The sequence below is a fragment of the Sceloporus occidentalis genome, unplaced genomic scaffold (assembly GCF_023333645.1).
Source record: "Sceloporus occidentalis isolate IW3139 unplaced genomic scaffold, rSceOcc1.0.p SCAF_3, whole genome shotgun sequence".
Classification (NCBI taxonomy): domain Eukaryota; kingdom Metazoa; phylum Chordata; class Lepidosauria; order Squamata; family Phrynosomatidae; genus Sceloporus; species Sceloporus occidentalis.
The window spans coordinates 103704375-103731853 of NW_028316983.1; the positions used below are offsets into that span (position 1 = coordinate 103704375).

Consider the following 27479-nt stretch of genomic DNA (forward strand, 5'->3'; position numbering starts at 1 on the left):
TTTTTAATATTTAATTTAAAAGAATATAATTTTATTTTTTATTTTTAAAAACATCACATTTTACCAAATTTTCACTTTAACCACCTTAAATTATGTACCTGTAAATACATTTAGCCTATGTGTATGATATTGTAATTTAAATATATAATTTTAATTCAGTGATATTACAATGTATTAGTAACGTTAGTACAAAACCCATTACTAAGGATTCTGCATGCTGTGATATGGAAGGAGGTCAATGGTGGGGAGGTGACACCATGAGTTACCACGCTGAGTGATGCCAACCCTAGTGATGGCATTGTTTCTTACTGGAATTAGTGGAAAGCCCCCCAACTAGGGATTAGTTCCTCCCTCGTTCTCCCCCAAACTCTTCTCATGTTGTGAGAAACACTGAAGATCTAGACCTTGTATTGCTCCTCAGTATTCATGAGGAGTTTTCACAGCAGCCCTTCGGATACTTAGGATCCAGTCCAGAACTGTAAACTGTGAGTCAAAGATTGTTGGCTTGGGTGGATAGCCAGTCTCTAGTTGGAACCGGCAGAGATATAATTTTTCAGTGGAATTACCATTCTTTATTCCTTTATTCAGTTGATAGACTTTCCTTCGTACACAAATGGAACAGATGTTCAGTTTACAATTAAATAATAAAAATGCCATGAAATACAAAGATGAACAAAATCAGAATGTATTAATACAAAACCTAGAGGTGGCTCATGGCAAGAATGCAATCCTTCAGAGAGCCCATTCCCAAGTCACATAAAGCTCTATAGGTCAGAAACAGGACTTAGAAATGTGCCTGGTTGCTAGTAAAGCTGTCATAACAAGGGAATCATGTGCTCTACATAACCTGCCTCAACCAGTCTCGCCATGATATTTTGGACGGTTTGAAATTTCTGAATTTTCTGCTGTTCTTATTTGTTTGTTTATTGTTTTCTTCCCATCAGAATCAATAATAGGGAAAATGTATAAAAGCTCTAGAGCTGTCTTACATTTCCTCTCATGTCAGTGGCATGTTCAGGGACTCTCAGTCCACCTATGACATGTGCTCTAGTGTCCCCTTTTTTGCCTCTGCCATTGCTGGAGCAAGAGGGGCTGCTGAAGTTTCCACAGGACCTGGGATGAGATGTCTGACATCAGCATCTCTTCAGAAGACAGACCGCTTGCCTCCACCCCTGGAAGAGGAGGTACATCTGAACTACTCTGTGGTCCCTAGTAGTGGTGTCACTAGGGTTGGTGTCACCCAGTGCAGTAACTCATGATGTCACTCCCCCAACTAACCTCCTCCATACTACATCATATTTGATTTTTTTAAATTAAAATATTTTTATTAAATTAAAATTTTCAAAAAGTATTCTTTTTAAAACCTCTTGTTGAACCTCGTCCCACTCACACCATCTCTTCAGCATTTTAAAGGCAAACACCACAGCCCATTTCTGCCTGAAGGCAGATGTTTGGGGAGCAGTGGTGTCACCTGGAGCAGCCTGAACCCCCTGCACCCCGTAGTAGTGCCACTAGCCTTAGGGTGCTCCCAGGGACAATAATTTTGCAGCATAAATAAATAAATAAATAAATTTCATCTTTTATTATCCCCTCGTTCCTATTTTTACAGTAGAATTTCCCAAAAGCGTATTTTGGCTTCTATTTTGGCTCCTCCTGGGGAAAAGAAACCTCTGCCGCGTTCTACTTTCTATTAAGCAGTTCTATTATCATTGAAGCCCCATTATAATTTAAGACAGGCAGATAATATTTGTACTGTACTATTCCAATTGGCATATATATGCATAGAGAGAGAGGGTGAGAGATCTTAAGGGAGCCAAGAGGAGCTAAGAAAATGTTGCCTTCTCCTTCAAAATTGAATTGATTATATTGAATGTAAGGACGTTTAAACTATGTGCTTAGAATAGAAAGTGATGGTAAGATTGCCACCTCCTTTTCCAGCATAGCATTGGAGCCTTTAATGCTGCACAAAAGAGAGAAACTCAGGAGGTGAGCTTTTTCCATCGCAGCATTTCTATGCCAGGAAATTCATCAGCCTCTCTGAATTGTTGCTTGTAAAACACACTGGAGGGGAAAAGGGGGTGGCAACTAAGGGGAAAAGCTTGATTTCTCTTCATTTTCCAACAAATAAAAACACATTTTGTGAGGGTGAGAGGTGGCAGCTGTGGAGCATAGCAATTAACAGCAATTATTGCATTTGGGAAATCACTAGTGATTTCCGGATGTTGTTGGACTGCAGTTTCTGTGGTCCTTAACCATTGGCTAAATTACCAAAGGCTGATGGGAAATGCAATCCAAAAGCATCTGTAGGGCATCAGCTTATCCATCCCTGGTTTTAGAGAATTACCTAGCTTGCACACTCCCGTCCTCCTGTATAGCCTGGAGGAAGAGTTGAAAACTCTACACTTCTGATTGATCATGAGCTACACAAGTTGTCTTAGGATTAGTTTCAGACAAGTTTAAATTCCACTCATGGCTTACATAGCTTGCTTGTTTAAATTATAACAGTTATGGTTAATCACAGTTTTACAGGTTCATAGGACCACACTGGCTGAGCTGATAGGCCTGCTGGAGTGACTAGTCTTGCTCCCATCTCATTAAACCATAGTTTAGTGTGACACAGTGTTTCAGAAAACAGAACTAGGGGAAACATGGTTGGAGTCTTCCTTTAATTAAGGACACTAGATCTAAATGATCAATGGAGGACTGCAGTCGAGAGCGAACATGGCACAGTTGTTTGAGCATTGGACTATGACTCTGGAGATCAGGGTTTGAATCCCAGCTCGGCCATGGCAACCCACCAGGTAACCTTGGACACACCACACTCCCTTACCCTCAGAGGATGGCAATGGCAAACCCCTCTGATGAAACTTACCAAGAAAATCCCATAATAGGTTTACCTTAGGGTTACCATAAGTTAGAAATTACTTGAAGGCTCACAACAACAACAAAGTGTTTACTGCTATTTTATCTGAAGTTCTGGTAAACACTTGGATTGATGAGTGTGGTGGATGGCTTCCTATAATGAAAAGGATAACACAACAACAACAACCCATGAATAAAAGAAATACATCGCATTATAATTTCAAGTGCTTTCGGGCCCCGCAGAACCGAATACTAAATATAATGCCTGGGGCATTTTCTGAGCTGCAAATAATATTAAGCTTCTTTGGCTGGTCTCTTTAAACGAATTATGTTTGAAGAGTTCTACTCCAAAGGCAAAATTTGTTTGAGGATATTTTTATACTCTGTATTTATAAAGCAAATTAGTGTGCAAGCTACAAAGCAATGGCAAGACAGTTTACAGATAGCTTCCCTGAATATATTTTGTTCATTTTAATGGGTAATTTTGTAGTCTTGGTAGGATGTAAAGTATCCCATATACAGGAGCCTGAAGGAAAGCAGTTCTGGGAAGAAATCAGCAGAGACTTGAAAATTAATGTGGAATCCTAACTGAATAATGTGCCAGCTGTATGGGGTTGAGAACATGCAGAAATTTCTTGTGCTGGCTGAACCTCTGCCCTTCTTTCTAGCTGATCTCAATGACAAGTGAGCAAAGGAGTCTGTTGAAATCAGCTGGCAGAAAAGCCAGAAAAGGGTGCAGATCCAAGCCTGCCCCAACCTAGAGATAAAGCTACTGTGCAGCCTGTGAGAGAAGATTCACTAATTTCCAATATCCTTTGCCTGGGAAAGGTCTGGATTCAGTATAGCTTTCATCTGGCCTTGTGTTGGCTCAGATGGCTCTTAATGACCTTTGTGAGTTAGGATTGTGACAACCGTATTGAGATCAATTGGAGATAGGGATGTCAGGTCTCAGAATACTGCCAACAGTCTCAGGGAATTGAGTTCCTTAAGTGGGGAGACAAATCCCAGGGTGAGTGAAAGAGGCACAGAAGGAGAGAAAGTTTAGTTTTGATATTTGAGATTATTTTTAAGTAGAGGCAGGAATTGTGTGGCATGCTACCTTGGAGTGTATTGGAAGACTCCTTGGAGGTTTTAAACAGAGTTTGGATGGCCATCTGCCGGGAGTGCTTTGATTGTGTATTCCTGCAATACACAAGGAGGTTGGTCTGGATGGCCATTGGATGGTTCCCTTCCAACTCTATGATTCTATGACTGATATAGTTGGGCTGCAACTCCAAAAGCCAACATAGCCAATGGTAAAGAATACTGGAATTGCACTTAAAACAACATCTGGGCGACTGCACGATTCTCATCCTTGTTTTAAAGCTTGGACTCCCATCTCCATCCATTTCCACTTGGGACCAGGGCTCTGTAGCACAGCACAAAAGTGCTGCACTTGTATAATAGTGATGTATCTGAAAGTTAGGAGCAAGGGAAGGGGACTTGAGAAGGAGCAAGTGGCTGCATACTGATGCAGCCACCCTACCATCTATTGCAGCACTGGGCCTTCAGAGCCTTCTTGAACAAGCCCTGATGGCAGCATCCCTGGAAAACACTTCCCAAGAGAAGGTTAAATAGCTCACCAAACTACAAATCCCAGAATTCCATAGCCTCAAGCCATGGCAGTTAAAGTGGTGTCAAACTGCATTAATTCTGCTGTGTAGATACAGTGCTAGGAAATAGTTCCAGCCTAATTCTTTCTTGGCCCATCTTTGTTTTCAGGTTTTCATCACTATCCTCTTCCTCCTCCTCCTCTTCTTCCTCCTTGTCCTTCCTTCCTCCCTCCTTCCTTCCTTCCTTCCTCCCCCTTCCTCCTTCCCTCCTCCTCCTCCCTTCCTTCTTCTCTCCTTCCTCCCTTCCTCCCCTTTCCTCCTTCCTCCTTCTTTCCTCCCTCCTTCCTTCCTCCCTCCTCCTCCTCCCTTGCTTCCTCCCTCCCTCCTCCTCCTCCTTCCTCCTTCCTCTGCCTCCCAGCCCAGGCCCTAGCGGAGGAGGAGGTGGATGGCTGCCTTGGCGCGCTCTCCCCCCGCCCGCGTGCCAAGGCAGGAGGCAGGCAGCCACCCACCTCCGCCTCAGCCTCCTCCTCTGCCTCCGCCTCCCGGGCCCAAGGAAGTGCCCAGCGCGGAGGAGGCGGTGGGTGGCTGCCTGCCAGTACCTGCTGCCTTAATGTGACAGTGTTTCCCTCCAGAACCATCCTCTCTCCTGTCATTTTAAAAACCAGTGCAAATGTGTCTTCAGACAAAAAATTAACCATCCTCAGCTGCTCTCCTTTTTGGTCCCCTTCCACATACCTCTGCACATATATAAAATATGCAGAGAAGCTGGGAGTGGGACTATGCCACTCACTGGCTTGTCTCACTAATGTACCCATGTTCAATGCAGTGTCTACAGAGGAATTCCCAGATGTGCCCAGTTGCCATCAAAGGCATGTCTGGTGGGAATGCAAAACCTGGTTGCCTTCTCAGTGACCTCTAAAACTCTGCACCCAGGAATACTAGATTAGCTCCCTCTTTGTTGCCCTTCTGCAGCAGGCACAGACCTTTTTATTCAGCCAGCCCTTTCCCATGGTGGCTACTCTGCCACCAGAGGAAAGCTAATCAGCCAGGGTGCTAGCTGTGTCTTTTATTGTCACTTAAATTATGTTTTCAGTGCATTTGTTTTTATGTCAACGTTTTTAATATTTTGCATTCAGATCTGTGTTTTATCATTGTTGGCAGCACTGAATACCTTTTTGGCAGAAGGGTGGAGTATAAATTTTAAAATTTTAAATCTCAAACATCTGTATGAATGTATGTAGTAACAGGAATTGTGGGACTTGGAATAGATGAAGCTTAAGAGACAGTGAGATCAGGAGAGGACAGATAGCAACGGGGCAGGAAGAGACCCAGATATCCAAACCTGCTTTAACTGCAGGTTCCTGGGATTTGCAGTTTGGTGAGGCACCAGAACTCTTTGGCAGAGAATTCTAAAGAAACTTGTAAAAGTAAAAATCCAAGGCATCTGTAGGATGGAGATACAGCACTCAAAATGGTATTAGACTGCATTATTTTTAGTGTAGATGCACCAATGGACACACGTGGGACATTCTCCTATTTCCAGGCAAGCATCTTTGTTTCCTCCAGTCCTGCTGGTTAGCAACAAGATATAGCAAAGAAGGACTTTTCTGGCCTGGTTTATTGCCGGCTCTGGAAGCGTAATTTTGATCTGAAAATAGCGCTGAACAGAGAAATGCTTGGAAAGATTAATTTGATTGCTAACAAATAATCATATGGTTGGGGTGTTAGGAGAAATTGTGCTTGATCCATAATTAAATCAAAGGGGAGGCTCACTTACATAAGCACTTTCTAGCAGGAGAGGTAGGATTAAGTTCCTTGTGTGCAGCTCTTACTCTGGCCTGCTTATTCATACATTGTAAAGTAAGCATTTTTCTTGTGAGTGATTTTTAAAAAATCAATATGGCATTCACTTGTAAGTACCAAGTAGAACAAGGTAGCAACAGGAAAGCGCTGTTCCAAATAAAAGTGGCTAGAGCCATAAATGTAAAGATGTGGTAATCGGGCCCCGGGGTATTCCTCTGATTGCTCTTTAAAGAAATGGAACAATTTTTTACTTTGTGCTTTGTATTCCACCTTTATTAATACACATTTCAAGGACCATAGATTGGAAAATTATCTGTTGTGCTGTACTTTTGAAGTTATTTGAATTCATAGGAAGAATCAAATTCTATAAAATGTGAAGGGCAACATATTTTTACTCAGATGTCTTGTCTACTTGAAAACAAGTCCCACTAAGGGCTTGCTTGCATTAGCCAGGATACTCTGGAGGCAGCCCAGAGTATCCTGGCCGCACAGATGACCTGACCTGCCCCCATTACCTGGCCCTCTATTCCCATGCTACTGTGGTTGACTGCATGGGCATCCCACTGGGTCACCTGCCATGCATTGCTTGCTTCAGAGGTCAGAACAAGGCACCAAGCAATGAGCACAAGACTGGCTGCCTCGTTCTGACCTCAGAATGAGCAACTCACAATGGCGATGGACATGCCATGCAAACAGCCACTCAGTAGACAGCCACTGTGGTGCAGGAACAGAGGGAAGATATATTACAGTGGCCCCTCCACATTTGCTGGGGTTAGGGGTGAAAAACCACAAATAAAATACCTAACAGAACACCTATCTAGGAATCTGCAGGCCCTCCAATGCAACTGTATGTGCCATCGTTTGCCAGAAGTTAATCAGAGAATTATGCTGGAGGACCTACAAATGCCTAGAGAAGGGTTTTCTCTAGGAACTTCTAGGTTCTCCAGCACAATTCTATGGTCAACAGAAATGCCCTGGAGGACTTAGAGATTCCTAGAGAACATATTCAACTGCAAATAATCAAATTTGCAAAAGTCAAAGCCACAAATCATAGAATCATAGAGTTGGAATCGGCCCCAAGGGCCATCCAGTCTAACCCCCTGCCATGCAGGAACTCTCAATCAAAGCATCCCCGACAGATAGCCATCCAGCCTCTGTTTAAAGACCTCCAAGGAGGCAGACTCCACCAATCTCTGAGAGAGTGTGTTCCACAGTTGAACAACCATTATTGTCAGAAAGTTCCTCCTAATGTTGAGGTGGAATCTCTTTTCCTGTAGCTTGCATCCATTGTTCTGGGTCCTGTTCTCTGGAGCAGCAGAAAACAAGCTTGCTCCCTCCTCAATATGACATCCCTTCAGGTACTTAAACAGGGCTATCATGTGGAGGACCAATTGTATTTTAGTGGGTTTTAAGGCTGTAATTCCCTTAAAAGGTTCTGATCTTGATGGACACATTTCACATAGCCACCAGGCATTGGGATTTTGTCCCACTCCAGTTTTGGTCCTGAACCATCTGATTTGTTTGCATCAGAACTGCGATTTGGGCTGTGCATTGTCAGGGCTGCTCACTGAGAGGACAGGGGGAGGCTGTTTTATTTGGCCCCCAAAGACAGGGTCTGAGTTAGCCAGGAGAAGAGGGAGAGATGTGATTTAGATGTATTAAATAATTAATCTGTGATGTTCTGTTCAAATTCTGTTGAATAAATAATGATTTCTGTATTATGTGCTTTTGCCTGTAGACAGACGGCGTTTGCATACCATATATACATGGCTATATGTCGCCCTCATGTATAAGTTGAGGGCAGGTTTTAGGGCCAAAATTATGGGTTTTGATATGACTCGTGAATAAGTCAAAGGTAACACTTATGGGTATGTAACAAAGGATGTGAAGAATGAATCTAAGGAAACTATGCCAAAGAATTTACAAAATTCTAGCAGACATAACTGTTTGTTTCAACACTAAAGAGTGGATGGATCAGAGAGTAGAAGGTGTCAGTGGTTTCAGGACACATTACACTTTTGCATTCCAACAGAGAATGATTCCATTTTTAAAAAATAAGAGTTAATGTAAGGTACTTACATTGACCTGTGGATAAGACCTCAGATTGATGACAGTGGTTGGAAGTCCTCACAGTTGGTGGGAGCAGAGGGATTGGCAGAACCATGCAACTTACTATGTCCTAATGAATATAGTATTGCAGCCTTGTTTATGGTATACTATCTATAACAGCTGGTCTGTTACAATCTATTTGCGCTGTATTGAAGTCATTTGTTGCTCTAAGAAAGTAAATTCATTTCCTGGTTAGTTGGTGAACACGTAAATAAATAAATAAATAAATAAATAAATAAACATAAAACCTGCATCCATTTCACTCTAGTAACATATTTCTTGGTTTGGATGAGGCTCTTTAACACCTGCCCTGCAACTGTGAGTCTGTGCAAATGTAACACCACCCTATCACATCTACATAGGGTTGCCATATCCCGCCGGGGGGCGGGACAATCCCGGTTTGGGCGGTGCCAACCCGGTCCCGGTCCGGTCCGGCGCCCAAACCGGGACGGCCCCGCCCACCGCGGCCACCTCAGGCCCCGCGGCGGCTCCAAGGCCTTGCTGAGGCCTGGGAAGGCTCTCCGCGGTTGAAGCTCCAGCCGCGGAGACGCTCCCTCCCGGGCCCCAGCGAGGCCTTCGAGCCGGCTCCGCGGTCGGAGCTCCGGCCGCGGGGTCCTCAAGGCCTTCGCGAGGCCAAGGAGGAGGAGGAGGCCGCTTCCCACCGCGGTGATGGCCGCGATGAGGGGTGGCCCCCGCCTCCTTCCCAGCTTGGGAGCCGGCCGAGGCTTCTTCCCAGGCCGGGAGGAGGAGGAGGCCGCTTCCCCTCGCGGCGATTGCCGCGATGAGGGGCAGCCTCCGCCTCTTTCCCGGCCTGGGAGCCGGCCTAGGCTCCCTCCCAGGCTGGGAGGAGGAGGAGGAAGCCTGGCACCGCGGCGATCGCCGCGATGCCAAGCTTCCCCCCGCCCTTCCCGGCCTGGGAGCTGGCCTAGGCTCCCTCCCAGGCCGGGAGGAGGAGGACGAGGACAAGGTTTAAAAATCTAGGACTTTTTTTTTAATTTCCTAGCCAGGAAATTAAAAAAAAAAAAAATGTCCTACATTTTCAAACCTTGTCCTACATTTGTCCCGGTTTGGAGGTCCTCCATTATGGCAACCCTACATCTACAGTAATTTCGTATTTTGAGCTTGATGGAAACTTTTAAACATTTCTACTGTCCTTACATTTAGCTAAATCCTGTGGGGATATATGATGGTCCAGAAATTATGGGACCAGTGGAGTGTGGACGCTGTTGCTCCATCTTCATCAGTATCATAATGCTTTTGCAGTTGTTGAATGTCTTTAAGTCATTTCTAATTTATGGCAAGATTTGCTTAGAAAGAAAAGCCTTTCTCAGACGCTGTGGCTGCATCTGCACTGCAGAAATAATGCAGTTTTGTTAACTGCCATGGTGCAATGCTATGGTATTATGGGATTTGTAGTTTTGTGAGATCTTTAGCCCCCTCTGTCAGGGGGCTCTGGTACCACAACAAACTACAGATCCCAAGATTCCATTGCGATCTGCAAAAACAGTCTGTCTGGCAGTGTTGCAGAAAATCCTCCATGCACCTTGCCTTTTCCTTGGACATTAATATTCAGGCCATAACTGAAGATTAGGGTTCGAATCCCTGCTCAGCCATGGAAACCCACTGGGTGGTCTTGGGCAAGTCAAACTCTCTCAACCTCAGAGGAAGGCAAAGGCAAGCCCCCTCTGAACAAATTTTGCCAAGAAAACCCCATGATAGGTTCACCTTAAAGTCACCAAAACTTGGAAATGACTTGAAGGCACACAGGAACAACAATAAAGTCCATAACTAAGAATTGGTTGCCCATTCCCGAGGCAGCCAATTCCTGTGGCAATGCCAGTCCTGAAGAACTGTTACCATGAGATTAGCCTCACTGATTTATCCACTTGGTTTCATCTGATAGGTAGAAATCCTTGACTGGAAGACAAAGCAACAACTATGCTTTTTGGAAAAGGTAAATAATCATAAGTTTACTACCACTTTTCTGTTAGCCTATTTTTTTAATGCTCAAATTTCTTTAGAGCTATTTTCTGAGTAATACTTTAGAGATCCTTCGAAAACAAGCCCAGATCATTATTCCTGTACTCTGGACAGGAAAGCTAGCTGGGTGTTTCTTTTATTTTCCAAAATTAAAAAGAACCCATCAGCATGCACATCCTTTTTTTTTTTTTTAATATCTGCAAGCTTACTGATAATATTTTTTGTTATCTAGGTTGAGCCACGTGCTACAATAAGTGATATTAGACTAATGTTCCATAAAATATGTAAGTATGTATGTTTTTTAAAAGGCTGTTTAAAAATGAGGTCAGCATTGAAGAAATATTTGAAGTATGGCATATTTAATTGCATGGAATGTGGAGTAAATCCTAGGTAACCTATGCTCTGCAGAGTTTCAAGTGCAAGGTTTTTTTTAATTGCTGAAAAGATAAGGAGCCATGGCAATAAACTGTGGGTTGATGTAGCAGTGCAGCTTATGCAAAGTGCTCCTTCTTGTTTCTTTGCACAGGCAGAAAAAGAATCTCAGAAAAAAGAAAATCTCAGTGAAAATAATAGATGCTGTATGTCACTAGAGGAAAAAAGCAGGATAGCTAAATCCTGACTAAATCATAAGGAGTGTGATTAGCAAGATAATGTGCAATCCACAGGGGTTAAATTAGAAGATCAAAATGCTAGGAAATTGGGAGGGGATTTTTTAATGTGAATATTTTTTAAATCTCTGCAGATCCCCAGTGGTATCCTGCAAGGCAGTCTATGAGACTTGATCCCCGTAAGTAAATGATGGTGATGGAGATGGTGATAGTGATATTGTAACTGATATCTCATATACTTTGATGATCCATTATTTCATCAGTGTAGCTAGTTCTTTCACCAATGCAGATTGCAGCTATTTTATACTATCATTAGGTTTATAGTTGCACTGGCCAAGTTGTCACCTGGTGCCCAGTTTCTCTTTTTAGCTAGGCTAGCTGAGCTTAGTTTAGTACAGGCTATCACCAGGCCTTTGTTTGAAGCCTAACAGCTCAGTACTGTAGTATCTGCCAGAGCTTGTGCTGTGCCGATACAACCCTGGTGGGCCCAGGATTACTTGCATGCTTCAATGATGTGGCAAAGAAGAACTTTGTGGTGGTATATTACTACTACTACTACTACTACTACTTGCCCTTGGTATCCACTTGTTCCAGGAACACCCCCCCCCCCAATGGTCAAATCCCATTATGTATAATGACATAGTAATACCTTTACCTTAACTTTTATATACATAGCCTGTAGGTAAAAATCCAGTTCTTAAAGCCAGTTGTTGCACAACACTTTCAGAGATGTTGCTGTGAGTGTGAGAAAGAGATGAAGGCATCATTCCACAAATAAAAATCCTACCCTGCCATACTAAATTTTCCTTCTGTCTCCAAATTTCTAGCATTGCAGTCGCTTAAAGCATCAGTTGAGTATTTAGAAATGCAGTTTAGGCATCCAAAGAAAAGGGGGCAGATAAAGTTACCAAGGGATTGCAAACACAGCAAGTATAAAAGTACTAGCTGTGAATGATTTTCAATGAGCCAGTCTTTGTAATGATAATTCGTAATGATAGAAATTTGGAAACGGAATAAAAAAATCATTTGGGATGGCATAATTCTTATTTGAGGGACAAGGCCCTCATTTCATCTCCCTCCGCAACTACAACCATGAATACTTTTCTGGCAATAATTGTTATCTAAAACTAATGCCCACTGTTTTGTCCCAAGAGCGATGCTATGGACTTTGGGTGTAGTAAGGCCTCTGGCTCTCGGGATCACAGCCAGAACAAAAGACTTGTCCACACATTTCTTAAGTTTTTAAAAGCTTTACTGGATATAACACAAATAACACAAAACTGATTTCTTCTTTTTCTTACTATAGTCCTTTCTAAATACCTTGCTCTCTTCTTGATGTATTCTATCTTTCTTTGAGGACTATCTTTCTTCCTTTGTGGACTTATCTTTTTGTCAAAGGAAAATACTCTCTCCAGGTCTGACTTGGCTGAAATCTTACTACACACTGAAACTAACTAGAGGGAGACAGCATAAGACCCTGGGATTTCCCACAACCCTTGTCTTTCTTAAAGCTGTAGACCTGTATTTCCTCTCTTAAACTAATACATAGAAAACCTAATATAATCTTAACTAAATATATGTCTCAAGAACATCAAAGATGCTCTGGAGGCATGACACCCACCATCTGGTCCTTTAAAAGGTGTGCAATGAGAGGGACCAAAGTTCAGTTGCAGAGGTATTGTACATACAGCTTTTATACCTGAGCATCTGACATCTCTGGCCAGCTGGGCAAGATTCAGAAATATCCTTGCAAGAGAAAACACAGGGCTCCTGTCTGTGAGAGTAGAGCAGATAATTCAAATTACCAGATTGACAAAGGGGTCTGTCTTGGTATAGAACGGCTTCAGGTGTTTTAAATGCCACCAGTTCTCTTCCAATTTGTCCAGATCAGTAGAGGATATAGCCTGAATGAGAGGCTGGGATCCAGCCAAGGCTCCTTGCCATAAATGCATGTGTCTGATTCAGTGCCAATAAGTCTACTGAAAATGCAAGATCTGATCGGTAGCCACATGCTTCACTTCACTTCAGCTGATACTGAGCCCTGTAACCTCTCCTCTCTTTTCTCAGAAGGAAAATCACTGAGGGATGAAGAAATGCTTCAGCTGCTCCCTGTTGGCACAACAGCTACCTTCTATTTTAAAGATTTAGGGCCCCAAATAGGATGGACAATGGTGAGCTTCAACATTTCAGACATTTTAATTAATAACTGTTTTACTTTAATCTTTGCGTTGCTTTCTCTTTGTGCTGATGTACAGTTCTCCTATGTTCTTTAGTTTTCTACAAATAGTTTTCTCTTCCTCCCTCCCTCGCCTCTTTTTTTGTCCATTTTTAAAAGCTTGTTAAGACTGTGGCATGAAAAATCCACAGGGGAAATATATAATTGCCACAAAAACTTGGCAGATAAACATATTGCAAAGCAGCAGTTGTTGCCCAGCAACATGACAAAAAGAAAAAAGCAGCTTGTGGGAAGCAATGACAGAAGGAGGTGCAAAAATCCAAGGACTGTATGCAGCCCTCCTAAATTAGGGCAACTGGTCCTGAGGAAGAGGCAAGCTGCATGACCCAGAGCTTAGAAAACGTACCTTTTGGGACTACAGCTCCCAGTATCCCCTAGCCAATGTGGTCACTGGTTCCGGCCATGTCATCTCTTTTGATAACTGAGCCTCAAGTCCAGCAGTTGTATGCCTTCAAGTTGTTTCTGACATATGCCAACCTAAGGCGAACCTATGATAGGGTTTTCTTGGCAAGATTAGTTCAGAGAAGGTTTGCTGTTACCTTCTAGTAGGTTTCATGGCTGAGCTGGGGATCAAATACTGGTCTCCAGGGTCATAGTCCAGTGCTCTAACCACTATGCTACACTGGCTCTCCAAAGCAGAGTTGGGGAATTTAAAAAATGTTTTTGCCCCCAAATTTCCCCAAACACCCTCTAGGCACACAGGAAGGGCAATTTCACAGCTTTTTGCCATGTTAGGCCCCTTTTTTTCCCTAAGAAGGATTGACCTGAATGTTGACTTCTATGTCACTTTTGGTTTTAAAAAAGACCCCTTCTGGGCTTCTGAGAGGACCAAAAATTAGCAAAAATGCCCTCTATGGCCCCTACAAGGCATTTGATGGGCAAGGAAATTGATGGGGGAGGCTGGGGATGTTGCAGTGGTGTGCTGTTGGCATCACTAGGGTTGGTGTCACCCGGCATGGTAACTCATGGTGTCACACACACACCCATTGACCTCCCCCCCCATTTCACACCATACAGAATCCTTAGTAATGCTTTTTTGCACTGATGTTACTCGTAAATCGTAATACCCATATATCACTGAATATAATGCTAATAGTTATGACAAAAATTAGCAAAATTAAAATATACCTTCAAATTATAATATCATATGCACAACCAAAATGTATTTACCTATACACAGTGAAGTTTTGGTTAAAATGTTATGTTTTTAAAGAAAAAAAATAAAAGACTAAATTTTAAAGAAATCATTTTTTAAATTAAAAACTTAAAATTTTGAACTTTGCAATTTTTAAAAATTCTGGGGCCTCTCCTTTCCCCTCCCACTGAGCTTCACCCCACTCCCACCATCTCTTAAAGCATTTTAATGGGAAGCAGATTAATGCCACAGATTGTTTCTGCCAAAAGGTAGGTGTTAGAAGAGCAGTGGTGTCATTCCCACCCCCCCTTAGAGTGTCACCTGGTTTGGTCCACACACTCCTAGTGATGCCATTGAGGATATGAGACAGTACTATAGGTTACTTATAAAAGGGTGGGAACCTGTGACCCTCCAGATGATGTTGGATTGCCATTCCATCATTCCTTACCAACACTGGCTATTCTGGTCAGAGTTGCTGGGATTTCAGTCCTGCAACATCTGGACAGCTGCATAATTCCCACACTGCTGTGAAAGCAGATGTGATGATCCCACTATTCTATTATTCGCTTACCCACTCAGCAGGCTTTCAATTGCACAAGCAGCCATTGATAGACAACACTCTTGTTAACAAACCCACAAAAGTCAGTATCCTGTAGTATGTTTGCTATCCTGCATTTTACTTCCAAGATTGGCTTGTGAAACTGACACTGTAGCATATTGCTCTCTTGCCAGCCTCCTTAAGTGAAGGTAAAAAGCAGTATCATTTTTAGAAATATTGGTGGGATACAGACGGGCAAAAAGGGGTGTGTTCATGACGTCATGAAGGTATAGCTTTCAGACGGCCCTTAATAATAATAATAATAAAAATTTTATTTGTATACCGCCCTTCCAACGATCCAATGATTTGTATACCGCCCTTACCTGAATGCCGCCATGAACACGCCGCCCGCACGCCCCAAGCGGGAAGAAGCGGCATTAAAAAGGTGCTGCTTTTCCCCGCTTCTTTTCTATATACTGTGCAGCTGCACATCTCCGTCTATAAGCTGCTGCACCGGTACGCCAGAATTGTTATGCCGCTAATTTAAGTTGCCCATTTAAAAGCTCCGTGCCTGCTGCGTCGCATAATGAGGCAGGGTCCTGGAACATGCGCAGTTTGCACTGAGGCTCTAATTAGAGCGTCAGATGCCATGCAGATGTGGAAGCTGCAGCACAGCTGCACTCTATTTTAATGCTCCTAACCCTAACCCTAACCCTAACCCTAGAGCAACATGTACGCATGCGCTGCTAGAATTGGGGAAAGTTTGGAATTTAAAGTGAACCCCTACACACATTCCTGTGCCATTTTCACCTAACAATAAAAAACCCCTAAAACTTTAAATATTTACATATGTACAAGGGAGGTGATGGGTGATGGCAGGGGGACAGCGGTGGCAGCGGCGACAGCCGTGGCTGTGCATTGCAGATTCAGCAAGAGCGTGGGGACCAAAGGAGAGGAGGCATCCATGATGCTGGTGACACTACCAACGTGCAAGCGGACAAGGATGCCAACACCAGCTGATCACCAGCTGGCAGGAGACCACCATTGTTCTTGGGCAGGGCGAGGGAAAAAGTTTAAAGGGGCCTGGGCGCTTTAAATGTGCACATAGGCTTTCTGCCGCCGGTGCTGAGTGCCGCAGCTGTGCAGCTGCGCATCCGCCAGCCGGCAAAAGAAAAAAAAAAAGCCCCGTTTTTGGCCGCCCGTGCAGAAGCTGCCTCTCTCTTTGCAGCGTCCTCCGAGGCGGCGGTATGGAAACTGCGGGTCAGAAACGGCCCCAGGTGAGGCGTCTTCACTGACCCCCATGTGGAAGCCCCATACACCTGAGCCATGCCCCCGGGGCGGGCGGTCTGGAGGCTCCGTATTCAGCAGAATACACCTCCAAGACGTCTTCCCCTGCCCGTCTGTACCCCGCCATTGTAGGCTCTAAATGCAGTGATCTTTAAAAAGAAAGCTAGAGTATCTCTCTCAGTTCTCCACCTCATTTACCTGTATGTAGGGTCCCCCCCCCCCCCCTGCGATCACAAGGCTAGTGTTGAACTATAAAGGCCCAAGAACCTGCATCATCAGAAGTAACTACTATGACGGAGATCAGTCATCGGAGTTACATCTGATGATGCATCCGCCCCCCAAACCCTCCTTTTTTTATCCTGACATTGCTCTAGCCAAAGAGTTTCCAAGGCACTACAGATCAGGGTGCTGGAAATGACAACACTCTCATGGTCATGGGGCACATTGCGAACTGGCTTCTGGAGGCCCCGTCACCTCTTGAAGTCCTGACATAACTATTCCTAAATGTGCCTTGTGATCAGGAGAACATTGTAGACAACATTTCTCAATCTGCAGTGCTTCAAAAACCCTTTAATTAGTATCATTAGTATAATTAGCAGTCAAAAAATGGGCTTGATATGGTCACATTGAATCCTCAGCAGTGGTGAGATCATAAACCTATTTTATAATCATGTAATACTGAACAGAAGACCAAGGTGGATTGCACAGCCTCCAGCAAGTCTCTCAATCTCCTCTCCTCATCGCTAAGGGTCAGCTCCAGATTTCTGAGGGACTCCCATATTGTTCCCCACTCCTGAGTATGCTTGACTGTTCATTACCACAGGCATTCACATCCATGTAAGTGTTTACATCTATTGGTTTTGAGGAGCTGCCAATGCTTGAGGGTACCTGCTCTAGCAATGCTCTCTGTGCCTTCATTGTCTTCTACGTATTAAGATAAAATGTGGGTAAAATTGGGATAAGGGGTACCATGAAGGTGTCACCACAATACAGTCATCCAGCGGGGGCGGGGGGATATCTGTAGATGTTTCGAAATCACATCTTCATCAATCATAATCTTGGTATAGAACCAATACTTAAAGATTTTGCTACATTAATAGTTTTCTAACATTCTGTGGCACTCTACTAAAATGTTGATTTGTTTGTGGCACTCTTTATAGCACCTCTTTTGGAAATACAGCGGGCCCTTGGTATCTGCTGGGGTTTGGTACCAGAACCTCCCCATGGATATCAAAACTGTGGATGTTCAAGTCACATTAAATACAATGGATACTAAAATAGTGTTCCTTCTATAAAATGGCAGAATCAAGATTTGCATTTCAGAATTTAATATTTGAATCTGTGGATAAGAAAGCAGTGGATACAGAGGGCCTACTGTAATTATTTGTGCCGACTGCATCTGTGACCTTCCCATGGAAATATCTAATTGAAGTTACACATGCATTTGACCCAAACTGATGAAAACATCTGTTGCGTCTTTATTATTTACAGATTCAGTTATTTATGGATTATGTTTTCAATAAAGCCTTTCTACAGAATTTTTTAGAACCGATTTTCCCCAGTCTGTTTAGTTATTTAGCTATTTGACTGAATTCATCAATTTTATCAAAGTCATCAGCTTTCTTATGAATACTTTATTATTCATGCTGGATGTATTTCAGTTTAGTTTGACACTTAAATAGAGTTTAACTACACATCTATAAGCTCCATTCTTTTTCTTGTTAGTTTGTTTTAAGGTGGGTTCTGAGGTGTTTCACCCACTGATAAAATGTGGGTGCCACTTGCAATGCAGTACAAGTGCTGGTTCAACATTGGGGAATAGCATTCAGTACTGAGTTTTGGGGATCTAGCCCTGGCCACCATTTAAGCCTTTGCTGGTAAGCTGTACCCTGAGAATGACTATGAGAACCATCTAATAACTTTTCTCTCTTTTTCAGGTGTTTCTGATAGAATATACGGGGCCATTGTTCATCTATTTTGTGTTTTATTTCCGCATGCCTTTTATCTATGGCCTGGATGACAGGTTTACCAAGAGCCGACATCCAGTAGTTAAGTAAGTTGCATTTGAAGGCCAGAGGAGTTAATTACTTTGGGGGAAATCACAACTTTAATCCAATTGTCTTGCCCTATTTGTCTCTTTAGCTTTCTGAAACGCTTTTATCTTGCTGTTTCTAGCTTGGCATGTATCTGCCATTCTTTCCACTACATCAAAAGGTTGATTGAAACAATATTTGTTCATCGGTTCTCCCATGGGACTATGCCACTGAGGAATATTGTTAAGGTAAATTGTCACAAAATCTACTTGCAGCCCTTATTTAAAATTCAATCTGGCCACTCTTAGCAGTACTCTACTAGCCCAACTTTGGGTGTCATTTGTAGGGTAAAGTACTGCCACTCATAATGCGAAACCCATTGTACATTAACATCAACATGTTCCTATTGACGTCTACATGCTGCTGTATCATTCCAAATTCTTGTTTTCCCAATTTCTGCTGCAAGGTGTGATACTTCTATGTCCCCTTTCCTCTTGACAACGTTTCTGAACACATAGATTGGTTTTTAAAATTAACCAGTTCTGTTTTTGGACCCTTGTTGGCTGGAAGCATTGAATGGCAGGTACAAAGTAAATTCACAATAAATCTACCTTCACCACTTTTAGAATTTTAGTAGTGTATTATTAAATAGTTTCACCTGGAAAGAAAATAAAAATGCTTAATGAAATGCTCTAGGCTAAGCAGTGCTGTCAGTGATAATGATACTTTTTTTTATTTCTGCCATGTAAGTGCTCCCAGTTACATCAATTCAGTACTACAGGTTGAGCCTCCCTTATCCAGAATTCTGAAATCTGAAATATCCCAAAAACCAAAACATTTTTAATGGATGGCCAAGATGGCTTTTGCTTTCTGAAGTTTCAGTGTACACAAACTTGGATGCATGCACAAAATTATTAAAATTTTTGTATAAAATGATGTTCAGGCTATGTGTATAAGGTGTATATGAAACATAAATGAATTTTGTGTTTAGACTTGAGTCCCGTCTCCACCATAACTCCTTATGTACATATATGCAAAGACAGGTACAGTGGACCCTTGTTATACGCTGGGGTTTGGTTCCAAGATCCACCGTGTATAACAAAATCCGTGTATGCTCAAGTCCCATTAAATATAATGGCAGAACAAAATGGTGTCCCTTATAAAAAGTGGAAAATCAAGGTTTGATATTTGAAATTTATACTTTTTTGGAACATTTTCAAACCGTGTATGCTTGAATCCGTCTGTAAGAAATCCGTGTATAAGGAGGGCTGACTGTATTGCAAAATCCAACAAAATGTGAAATCCAAAATACATCTGGCCCCAAGCATTTTATATCAGAGTGATTCAAGCTGTACTACTTTATAAAACTAATTTTATGCTTGAAAAATGGCAGATGATTTCTGTGGCGTATATCCCAACTAACCCTGTGCTGATGGAAACATTGGGTGGGAAGACAGTTTTTACTGAATTTAGCTCACCTTTGCAAATCTGTTAAAATCACCTCTCCTTTTTTCCTCTATTGGATATGTCCACTAGCTCATAGCCTCACTTGCAGACAAGAAGCTATTCCATTTGGTGACGAGATCACATAATCCGATCCTGTTTATCCAGCTTGTAGTGTCTACTGTATATTGTGAGGAGCAGCTTTTGGAAGTTTGCTGAAAGCAACCATTCCCTCTGGGAGTTGTTCTTCCTTCACTGAGTTTTGTGGATCAGAAAAATGGCTGCTCCTATAATGCACAACTTGACAAATGTATGGAGGTCTCATTTAGAGATGCTGATACTCGTATACTGTATGCCATGTGAATGGTCTTGTGGGTATGTGTGCAATCTTATTCCCAAGATATGGGTGTGTATGTGTGGATTTAACATATGAATTTGGCTGCAGAATTACCAAAAGCACAATACTTCCGTAGTCCACTCCCTTTATTAGTTACATCTTCTGGTATATATAACACAGAGAAGTAAGCAACATATATAAGGAATTTCTATCAGGCCTTACTGGCATTGTTGTAAGTTAGAAAAGTGTGCAAAAGGATTGTAATGAACGAGGTAGAATGAAATTCTATTTAGGAAATGTTACAATATATACATTTTCCAGAATGGATAATGGAATAATATAGTATATTTATAGCTAGCAATTCATGTTGTGCTGTTACATGGGAAGGGTTTAATGTCAGTTTTGGAGTTTACATCTAATGGAATGGTAAAAAGTGGATCATTCACATTTCTTTTAGATTTGTTACATTCTATCTATAAAGTACTAAAAAGTCCAGTCCATTACTTATGATAGACACCAGTTTATAATCTTGCCAAATTTTTTGAGGTGAAGGATCACAGGGAGTAATACCAGGACAACCATCCCACTATACATAAAGGATTTTAATTTAATTAATGGGCTCTCTAGCTGCAACATAGTACTAAATAGAGACTCTTTGGGCAGAGGATACAGCTCCAGGTTGCAGGTTCTTTGTGATCCTTACAAAGGTGTATCCCTTTGTTGATACTTTAACTGCTCTTAGAAGGTAGTTGCTCCCATTAAGTCTTCTGCTTAATGACAGGGCTTTTGAAGAATAAGCTGCCCTGTGGCAGCTAGCCAGTTATAATATTACTGCTATTGATCTCTGCTGAACTAAAGGCCACTTACACTAGAAGGAATATGCTCTTGTAATAAATCAGGTATTTTCCCTGAATGTGGTTGTTCACGTTAATTAAACCATTTAGTGCTGGGTTGGGTCCAATACAGAAAATCATCTTTTCAAAATATTTTACTGCCTTGGGATTGGTGAAAACAAACATCATCAATGATGGCTTACATTTAATGGATTGTTGTTTCAGGACCTATGCAAGAAATAGTGTCTGAATATAACCTCTTACAAGTAACCTGTAACATTATTTTGGTACTTTTAGAGAGTAATAAGGGCATAATGACACTGTTTTTGTGAATGGCTGGCAGGATTGTTACTGTTTCAGTGTAGATGAACTTTTCAGTACCATTTAAAAGTGTTTTACCCGTTGTGCATGGCCTGAGGGAGCTTGGTGGATCAGGAGGTGATGCATAAATGTCTTAAATAAATGGATACTGAGTGATTGTTGCTCCTAAAGGTGAGGTATTTTGTTCCACTTTTCAAACTAACTTTGGAGAGGGAAGAAACATGAGCGACACATTAAACATTCCTTCAGAGTAGTGGTTAGCACTAAAAAGTTACTGTAAAAAATAAAACAAATGTTCCAATCTTTGAGAAGAAAATGTGCTTCTGACATCTTCTATTTTAGGAGATTATCACAGGGGGGACGAGATGTCATTGTCCCCATCACTGTCCGGTCCTTCCCACACAATTGCAGGAAGGACTTTCAAATGACATTGCGCTGATCCTGTCATTTTCTCATCATTGTACCATCACTGAAGTGGCATTGCCCAGTATTTTGCATTAATGGGAGTTCATGTTAATGCAATGCTGCTTCAATGACAAGATAATGACAGGATCAGTGCTACGTTTTGAAAGGCTTGCGAGTAATCACTGTCATGGATGGGATAAGGATGTGGGAGTGATCCCATCTCTATCCCATCTGTGTCCCATAATCTCCTTAGACAGTTGAAGAGAAGGGATTGTCTGTGATATATATGTTCCACTATATAAACAGTACCACTCCTCTAGAGGCTTGCTGGTTGTCTGAGGGTTGGTTAATTTTTTGTTTCCAGGCAAATTCTTTTTATTTTCCCACGTTTTTTTTAAATTACCTCTAATTTTCATCTGGTTTTCTGCTGCTTTTTATTTTGAGTTGGTTTTGTTGTTATAATTTGCATGTTTCGGGTTTCAACACTATGTACAGTTTTGTAATTCTGTGGAAGGTAATCATTGTTGTTAACTGTCTTGAAGTCACCTTGATTCATGGTGACCTTTACTTAAAATAAATAAGAAAATATAGGTTCATCTCAGATTTTCCCTCCTCCAATTTAATAGCTTGGCTGTGGCATGCTGGAAAATAGGAAATCTCTTCCACCAGATAGCTAAAGCTAAACCTTGGGAGGCTGGAGTAGGATCATGTCCCTGTGTTACCCAAAGAATTGGCATACTCTCAGTGTGTATTTGGACTTCCCACCTTTCAGAACCTGACAAGATCATCCACCCATTCTTGCCACAGTTAACTGTATTTTTTGTGATGTATCGTTAAATATTAACAGAAAAAGCCTCTATGAATTCAGGTTAAGTTAATGTTTGGGAGACTGTTTTTATGCACTGGAAGAGCTATGGCTTGCTCACACTTAATGGGAAATTGGTACAACTCCCACCAGAAAACTGGGAAGTCTTTTGGTGTATTCTTGTGTTCTAGAATAAATCAAGGATCATGTCTTAAATGTCTTGTTACGCTGATAGAAAGCTTTTCTCTGGCATCTGAAATATTTCGTTCTTATAAACTTGCAATTGTATTACAAATAAATGAACAGCAATAATCTCATTGAAATGACTAGTGTTAAGTATTAGAGAAATATTACTTTCCATTTAAAAATATCTTCCATTTCAAATGTCTTCCCAAAATATTTCGCATTTTTAATGTCTTTTTTTCTCTTCTGTCTTGACATCTATAAATCCTATTTGTGGCATTGTCAGCAGTACTAAATGTTATAAATTAACAGATAACTAAAATTTCTTTTATCCAAGGAAATTAAAGCTACAGGGAGAGATTTGTATACTTAGTTCCATTAATGGCAGCCCCTGAGAACTGTGTTCTCTGTGTAGTCCCTTCCGGGGTTTTGTTTTTTGGCTAAATTAAGGAGAGACAAAGTTATGGATCTCAAATGTGTGTTTGCATGTGTACATACACAGATGTGCCAGCACACACATACCAAGATAAAATACTGGCAACAGCTCGACATAGTGCAAAATATTAACACACATATAAATGCTTTGTTTTACAGAACTGTGCCTATTACTGGGGATTTGCTGCCTGGCTTGCTTATTATATCAACCACCCTCTTTACACACCGCCCTGTAAGTTGCAAAAAAAGTCACAGTTATTTTGAAAATTTTGTACCCTCAGTGCTAATTGAATGCTAATCACAACTTTCACAAATATTTTGTTTTGTAGCCTATGGGCAAAAACAAGTCAACTTTGCTCTGATCATGGTTCTCGTAAGTATGCTGCGAATTTAAATCATGGCCATGCAGTGGCATCACCAAGTACAGTAACTCATGGTCACCCCTTGATTCGCCTCCTCCCATATCACACAACGCAGAATCTTTAGTAATGTTTTTGTACTAATTTTACTCATAAATCATAATTTCTGTGTAACACTGAATGTAATGGTAATAGTTGTGACATAAACAACTAGCAATGTTAAAATTATACCTTTAAATTACAGTATCATATTCATAGCCTAAATGTATTTATATGTATGCAGTTTCATGTGGTTAATGTGAACATTTGGTAAGATATGTTTTTAAAGAAAATTTAAAAGGAATAAGAAAGATCAAAATTTAATTTAAAAAAAAGATGCCACAGCCCAAAAGACAGATGTTATGGGAGCAATGGGGTCACTTCCCCTTAGGATGTCACCTGGTGTGGCCTGTATCCCCCTAGTGACACCCCTGTGGCCATGTAATAAATGTCCTTTATTGTATCTTAGAACTTTCATGGAGCATGCAAATGTTTCTTGGGAGTTTATCACACCTGGGGGGGGGGGGGTTGGAACTTAAAAAAGTGATTAACCTGATAAAATTGTGCAATTAAAATGCGATTAAAATGAGATTAACACAAGAGCCTTTATTCTGTAAAATAACCAGGGAATAACCAGGCAATAAACAGCAAAAAAGTCATTAATGGGAAAACCCCATGAATGATTTGCTGCTGTTTCTTGCCTGGTTATTCATGGATTAATGGCACTTTAATCATATTTCACCTCGATGTTGTATGAAAACCATTAGTGCAATTGTGCAACAATAATGGGTTATTCACGGGATAATATCACTTTGAACACAATGTTGTATGAAAACCATTAGCGCAATTGCGTGATAATAATGGGTTAATCACTGTTGTTGTCCCTCATGTGATAAACTCCTTAGGCTGCAGTTCTCTGGTCCTTGGCCATAGAACCATAGCATAGAGTGGATTGCCTGCAACTTTGTAGGAGATCTGATCTTTGATTCATCCACTGCCTGTCCCTATAAGCAGTTGTTACCTTGGGTCATGAAAAGCAAGATATTATTTATTACATAAATAAAGACTCCGGTGTTAGAGCACTAGTGATGGGTCACATAAAAAGTGGGCTTAGTGAAGCACAGTGTGGTTCGAGAGGGATTCTGGATGCACACTACAAGGTATCCAAAGCCGTCAGACATACCATCAACCAACATAGCTGTAAAGCGAGTATAAATGTTTTCTCTCCTATTTACTGTGGGAGGTAAATAGGGTTTGGGAGGAAATGACTGGGGAATATTGCTCCTCTATTCTTTTTGACCTGCTCTTAGAACCCTCCCAGTGCTGTGGAAATGTCAGAATGCTGTGACTCTGGAGTATGCACCCTACTTGGGTCCTTTACCGTAGGTTTTTCCATGGCTTAAGGAACCAGCATTGAGAGGTGGGGAACCTCTTTCAGGTGGAAGCTGAGGAGTAGAAGGCTGAGGGATCTTTTGGATGAACAAACAAGGAATTAGGGCTGTTGGTGAAAGGGTGGCAGCGGATGGAGTCTTTTCTACCTGGTGCATCTCTCCAGACTCTCTCTCAGTCTCTCTTTTCTAAATACACACTGCTGTGTCTACCGACAAGGACACATCAGAAGAAAATAGTAAATGCTCTTTAGACCCCCATTTTGGATATTTTGGCAGGGTAGGAAGCTGGCCAGTCAGAGAAATAGTAATTTGATTATAGTGACCCTCATTCAGCTTTAACCATAAGCAGCACTGAGCAGCCATGGCTGCTTGTGAAACAGATGGAACAACCAGCCCTTTTAGAAGCATTGCTTTGTGGCTGGGAAGGCCTATGGGATCCCCATAGACTACATATCCCAAATAGGAACTCAACAGAGTGGAGTTTTAGGAAGGTCTGCCTGAGGTCTGCCTTTGTTTGACTAGGGAAAATACGGGCCTAAACAGACAGCCCCAAAGGAACTGCACGCCGTAGCCACAATCCAGTGATTTGCTGGCTCCAAAAGTAGCAGAAAGCCGCTCCTTTTGGAGCCAGCAAAAAGCTGCTCTTGCTGCTGTGGTGGTGGCAATCCCCTGTTTCTTTGGCACAGCATGTCTTAACGCTGCGCCGCAGAAACAGCATGATGCCCGCCGCCATCTGGTTGGACAGGCGGCATGACAGCGGCATTGGGGTGGAGTCAGGGCAGGTGGCAGGCGGCCACCCTTTATGCCTGTCTGTATATCCTCTAAGTATTAATCAATTGTATTTTTGTTGTTTTTCATCTCTCTCTCTCTCTTTTTCATGATAGACCTGTGAAGCTGGAAACTTTTCTATCCATGTTGCACTTAGTAATCTGAGAAGAGATGGTAAAAGCTGAGTGCTTTTCTCCTCCTATTTTTTTTAAAGGTTCCTTGAATAAAAAACAAACACACACACCCATGCACAGGATTCATTTAATTTTTCAGTAAATTTTTTAAAGTCTGGGATCCTACAACATTGACTAGAATGTAACTTGCTAGCTGTGGAAATTAGGCCGGCAACAAGGGGAAACTGTAAGAAAACATTACAATGTGAACTACACTTGTCCCTCCACATTCTCTGGGGTTAAAGGCACAGGACCCTCACGAATGTGGAAAAACCACAAATAACAAAAACACTATGTTTTTACCTGAGAGAACACCTCTCTAGGAATCTCTAGGTCCTGCGGTGCAACTCTGTGGTCAACATCTGCCAGACATTGACCACAGAATTGTGCTGATGGAGCTACAGATGCCTAGTGTTTTTATTTATTTATTTTTTAAAAATGAGGCAAACCAGTGAGAAGCACAAGTCTGGGCAAATGGGATGGTGATAGCAGCATTTGTGCAGATGAAAAAATATGTAAGTCATGCTATTACAGTGCAGATATGGCAAGGATGCGATACACATTTTCAACAATCAGCTATTGTTACGAGTACAGCTGTAACAGTTTTTGAAGAGTATAACCTGTCAAAATGGCATGGCGTGATAACCTCCTTTGTCTGATACCCCGCCATACAACAGTCCGAGAACTTCCTAGAGAGAAGTGAAAAACAGTTCTCTCTAATCTAACCTCTGAGAAAGATGTAATTTTTCCTGATCTGCAATGAATGAATCTATATAGTTCCAGTGAAGAGTGCTACTCTGATCAGGTGTGTCAGCAAAACAAGTAGCTATATATTACTCATGTTACACATATGGGGAAAACTGGATAGTATGAAAAGATAATGAGAGAACGTATCATTTTTAAAGAATATGTTTGGGCCTTTTAATTGACAGGATCCAGAACCTGTAAGATCCCTTATCCAACGAAGAATCCTTTCACATGGCTGTTTTATTTTGTCTCCTGCCCTAACTATACCTATGAGGTATGTACTTTAAAAAAAATTATCAGACAATACTGTACGATTTAGCCTTTGCTTGATGGATATATATTCTAAATTGCTATGAACTTCAACACATTAACAACCTTGAAGGCTTGAATTACAATCCAACTGGTGTTTTTTTGGAGTTTATAACACAGAGGGCAAATTCGTAAAATCTCGTGCAGAAATGGGATTTTAAAATCTGGGCATTGTTTGTGAGATGCATTAGTGTGAAAGAGAAATAATGCAAAAATAATCCGAATGGAAAGGTCCTTTGTACTTTCAGAATTTAGCAAAAGTAAAAAGGATCTGGTTTTGACAACTTTGTGTTCCGGTTATTTTCACATTATTTCTCTTTCACGTAAATGTTGTCTGAAAAACATCCCGCAAATGTGGGTTGTTTTCAGTTTAAATTTAGTATCTGCATGGGATTTGTCCCATGTGATAAACTCCTTTGTGTTGATAAAACATTGGACTGTGTACTTTGCAATCAGTGTGTGTTTGTGTAAATAAATGGGATTCTAGCACCTTCTGTGTGGTAGCTTCTGAAAGGGCAAATTATCAGGGAGAAGACTGGCAGAGAGATATAGCCAGGGTAGGCAGAGCAAATCATTCTGTATAAACTGATTATTTTTTAAAAATGGTTATTTCCTTATTTATTTCATTATTTTGTTTATTGCATTTTGTGTGCCATTTGAATTCTCTGCCCTTGGTATCAAAAATATATTAAGCTGTCTCCATATTATATTATCTCCATCTCATATTGTAGAGTAGGAGCAGATAGCA

At 41.5% G+C, this 27479-nt stretch overlaps 1 protein-coding gene across 3 annotated transcripts in view; it reads left to right on the plus strand.

The window, feature by feature from the left end:
• LOC149316506 (very-long-chain enoyl-CoA reductase-like) overlaps positions 1 to 27479 on the plus strand; it is a 40862-nt gene that overhangs the window by 9955 nt on the left and 3428 nt on the right. Inside the window, exons 2-11 of one of the 3 annotated variants that reach the window (XM_089515703.1) lie at positions 10270 to 10320; positions 10579 to 10630; positions 11089 to 11133; positions 13022 to 13125; positions 18088 to 18203; positions 18326 to 18431; positions 23105 to 23177; positions 23275 to 23318; positions 25619 to 25682; positions 26608 to 26696. In XM_089515703.1, the coding sequence (XP_089371829.1) occupies positions 10270 to 10320; positions 10579 to 10630; positions 11089 to 11133; positions 13022 to 13125; positions 18088 to 18203; positions 18326 to 18431; positions 23105 to 23177; positions 23275 to 23318; positions 25619 to 25682; positions 26608 to 26696 (744 nt within the window). The remainder of the gene's footprint in view (positions 1 to 10269; positions 10321 to 10578; positions 10631 to 11088; positions 11134 to 13021; positions 13126 to 18087; positions 18204 to 18325; positions 18432 to 23104; positions 23178 to 23274; positions 23319 to 25618; positions 25683 to 26607; positions 26697 to 27479) is intronic. The other 2 variants (XM_089515705.1, XM_089515704.1) reach the window with 2 other exon arrangements.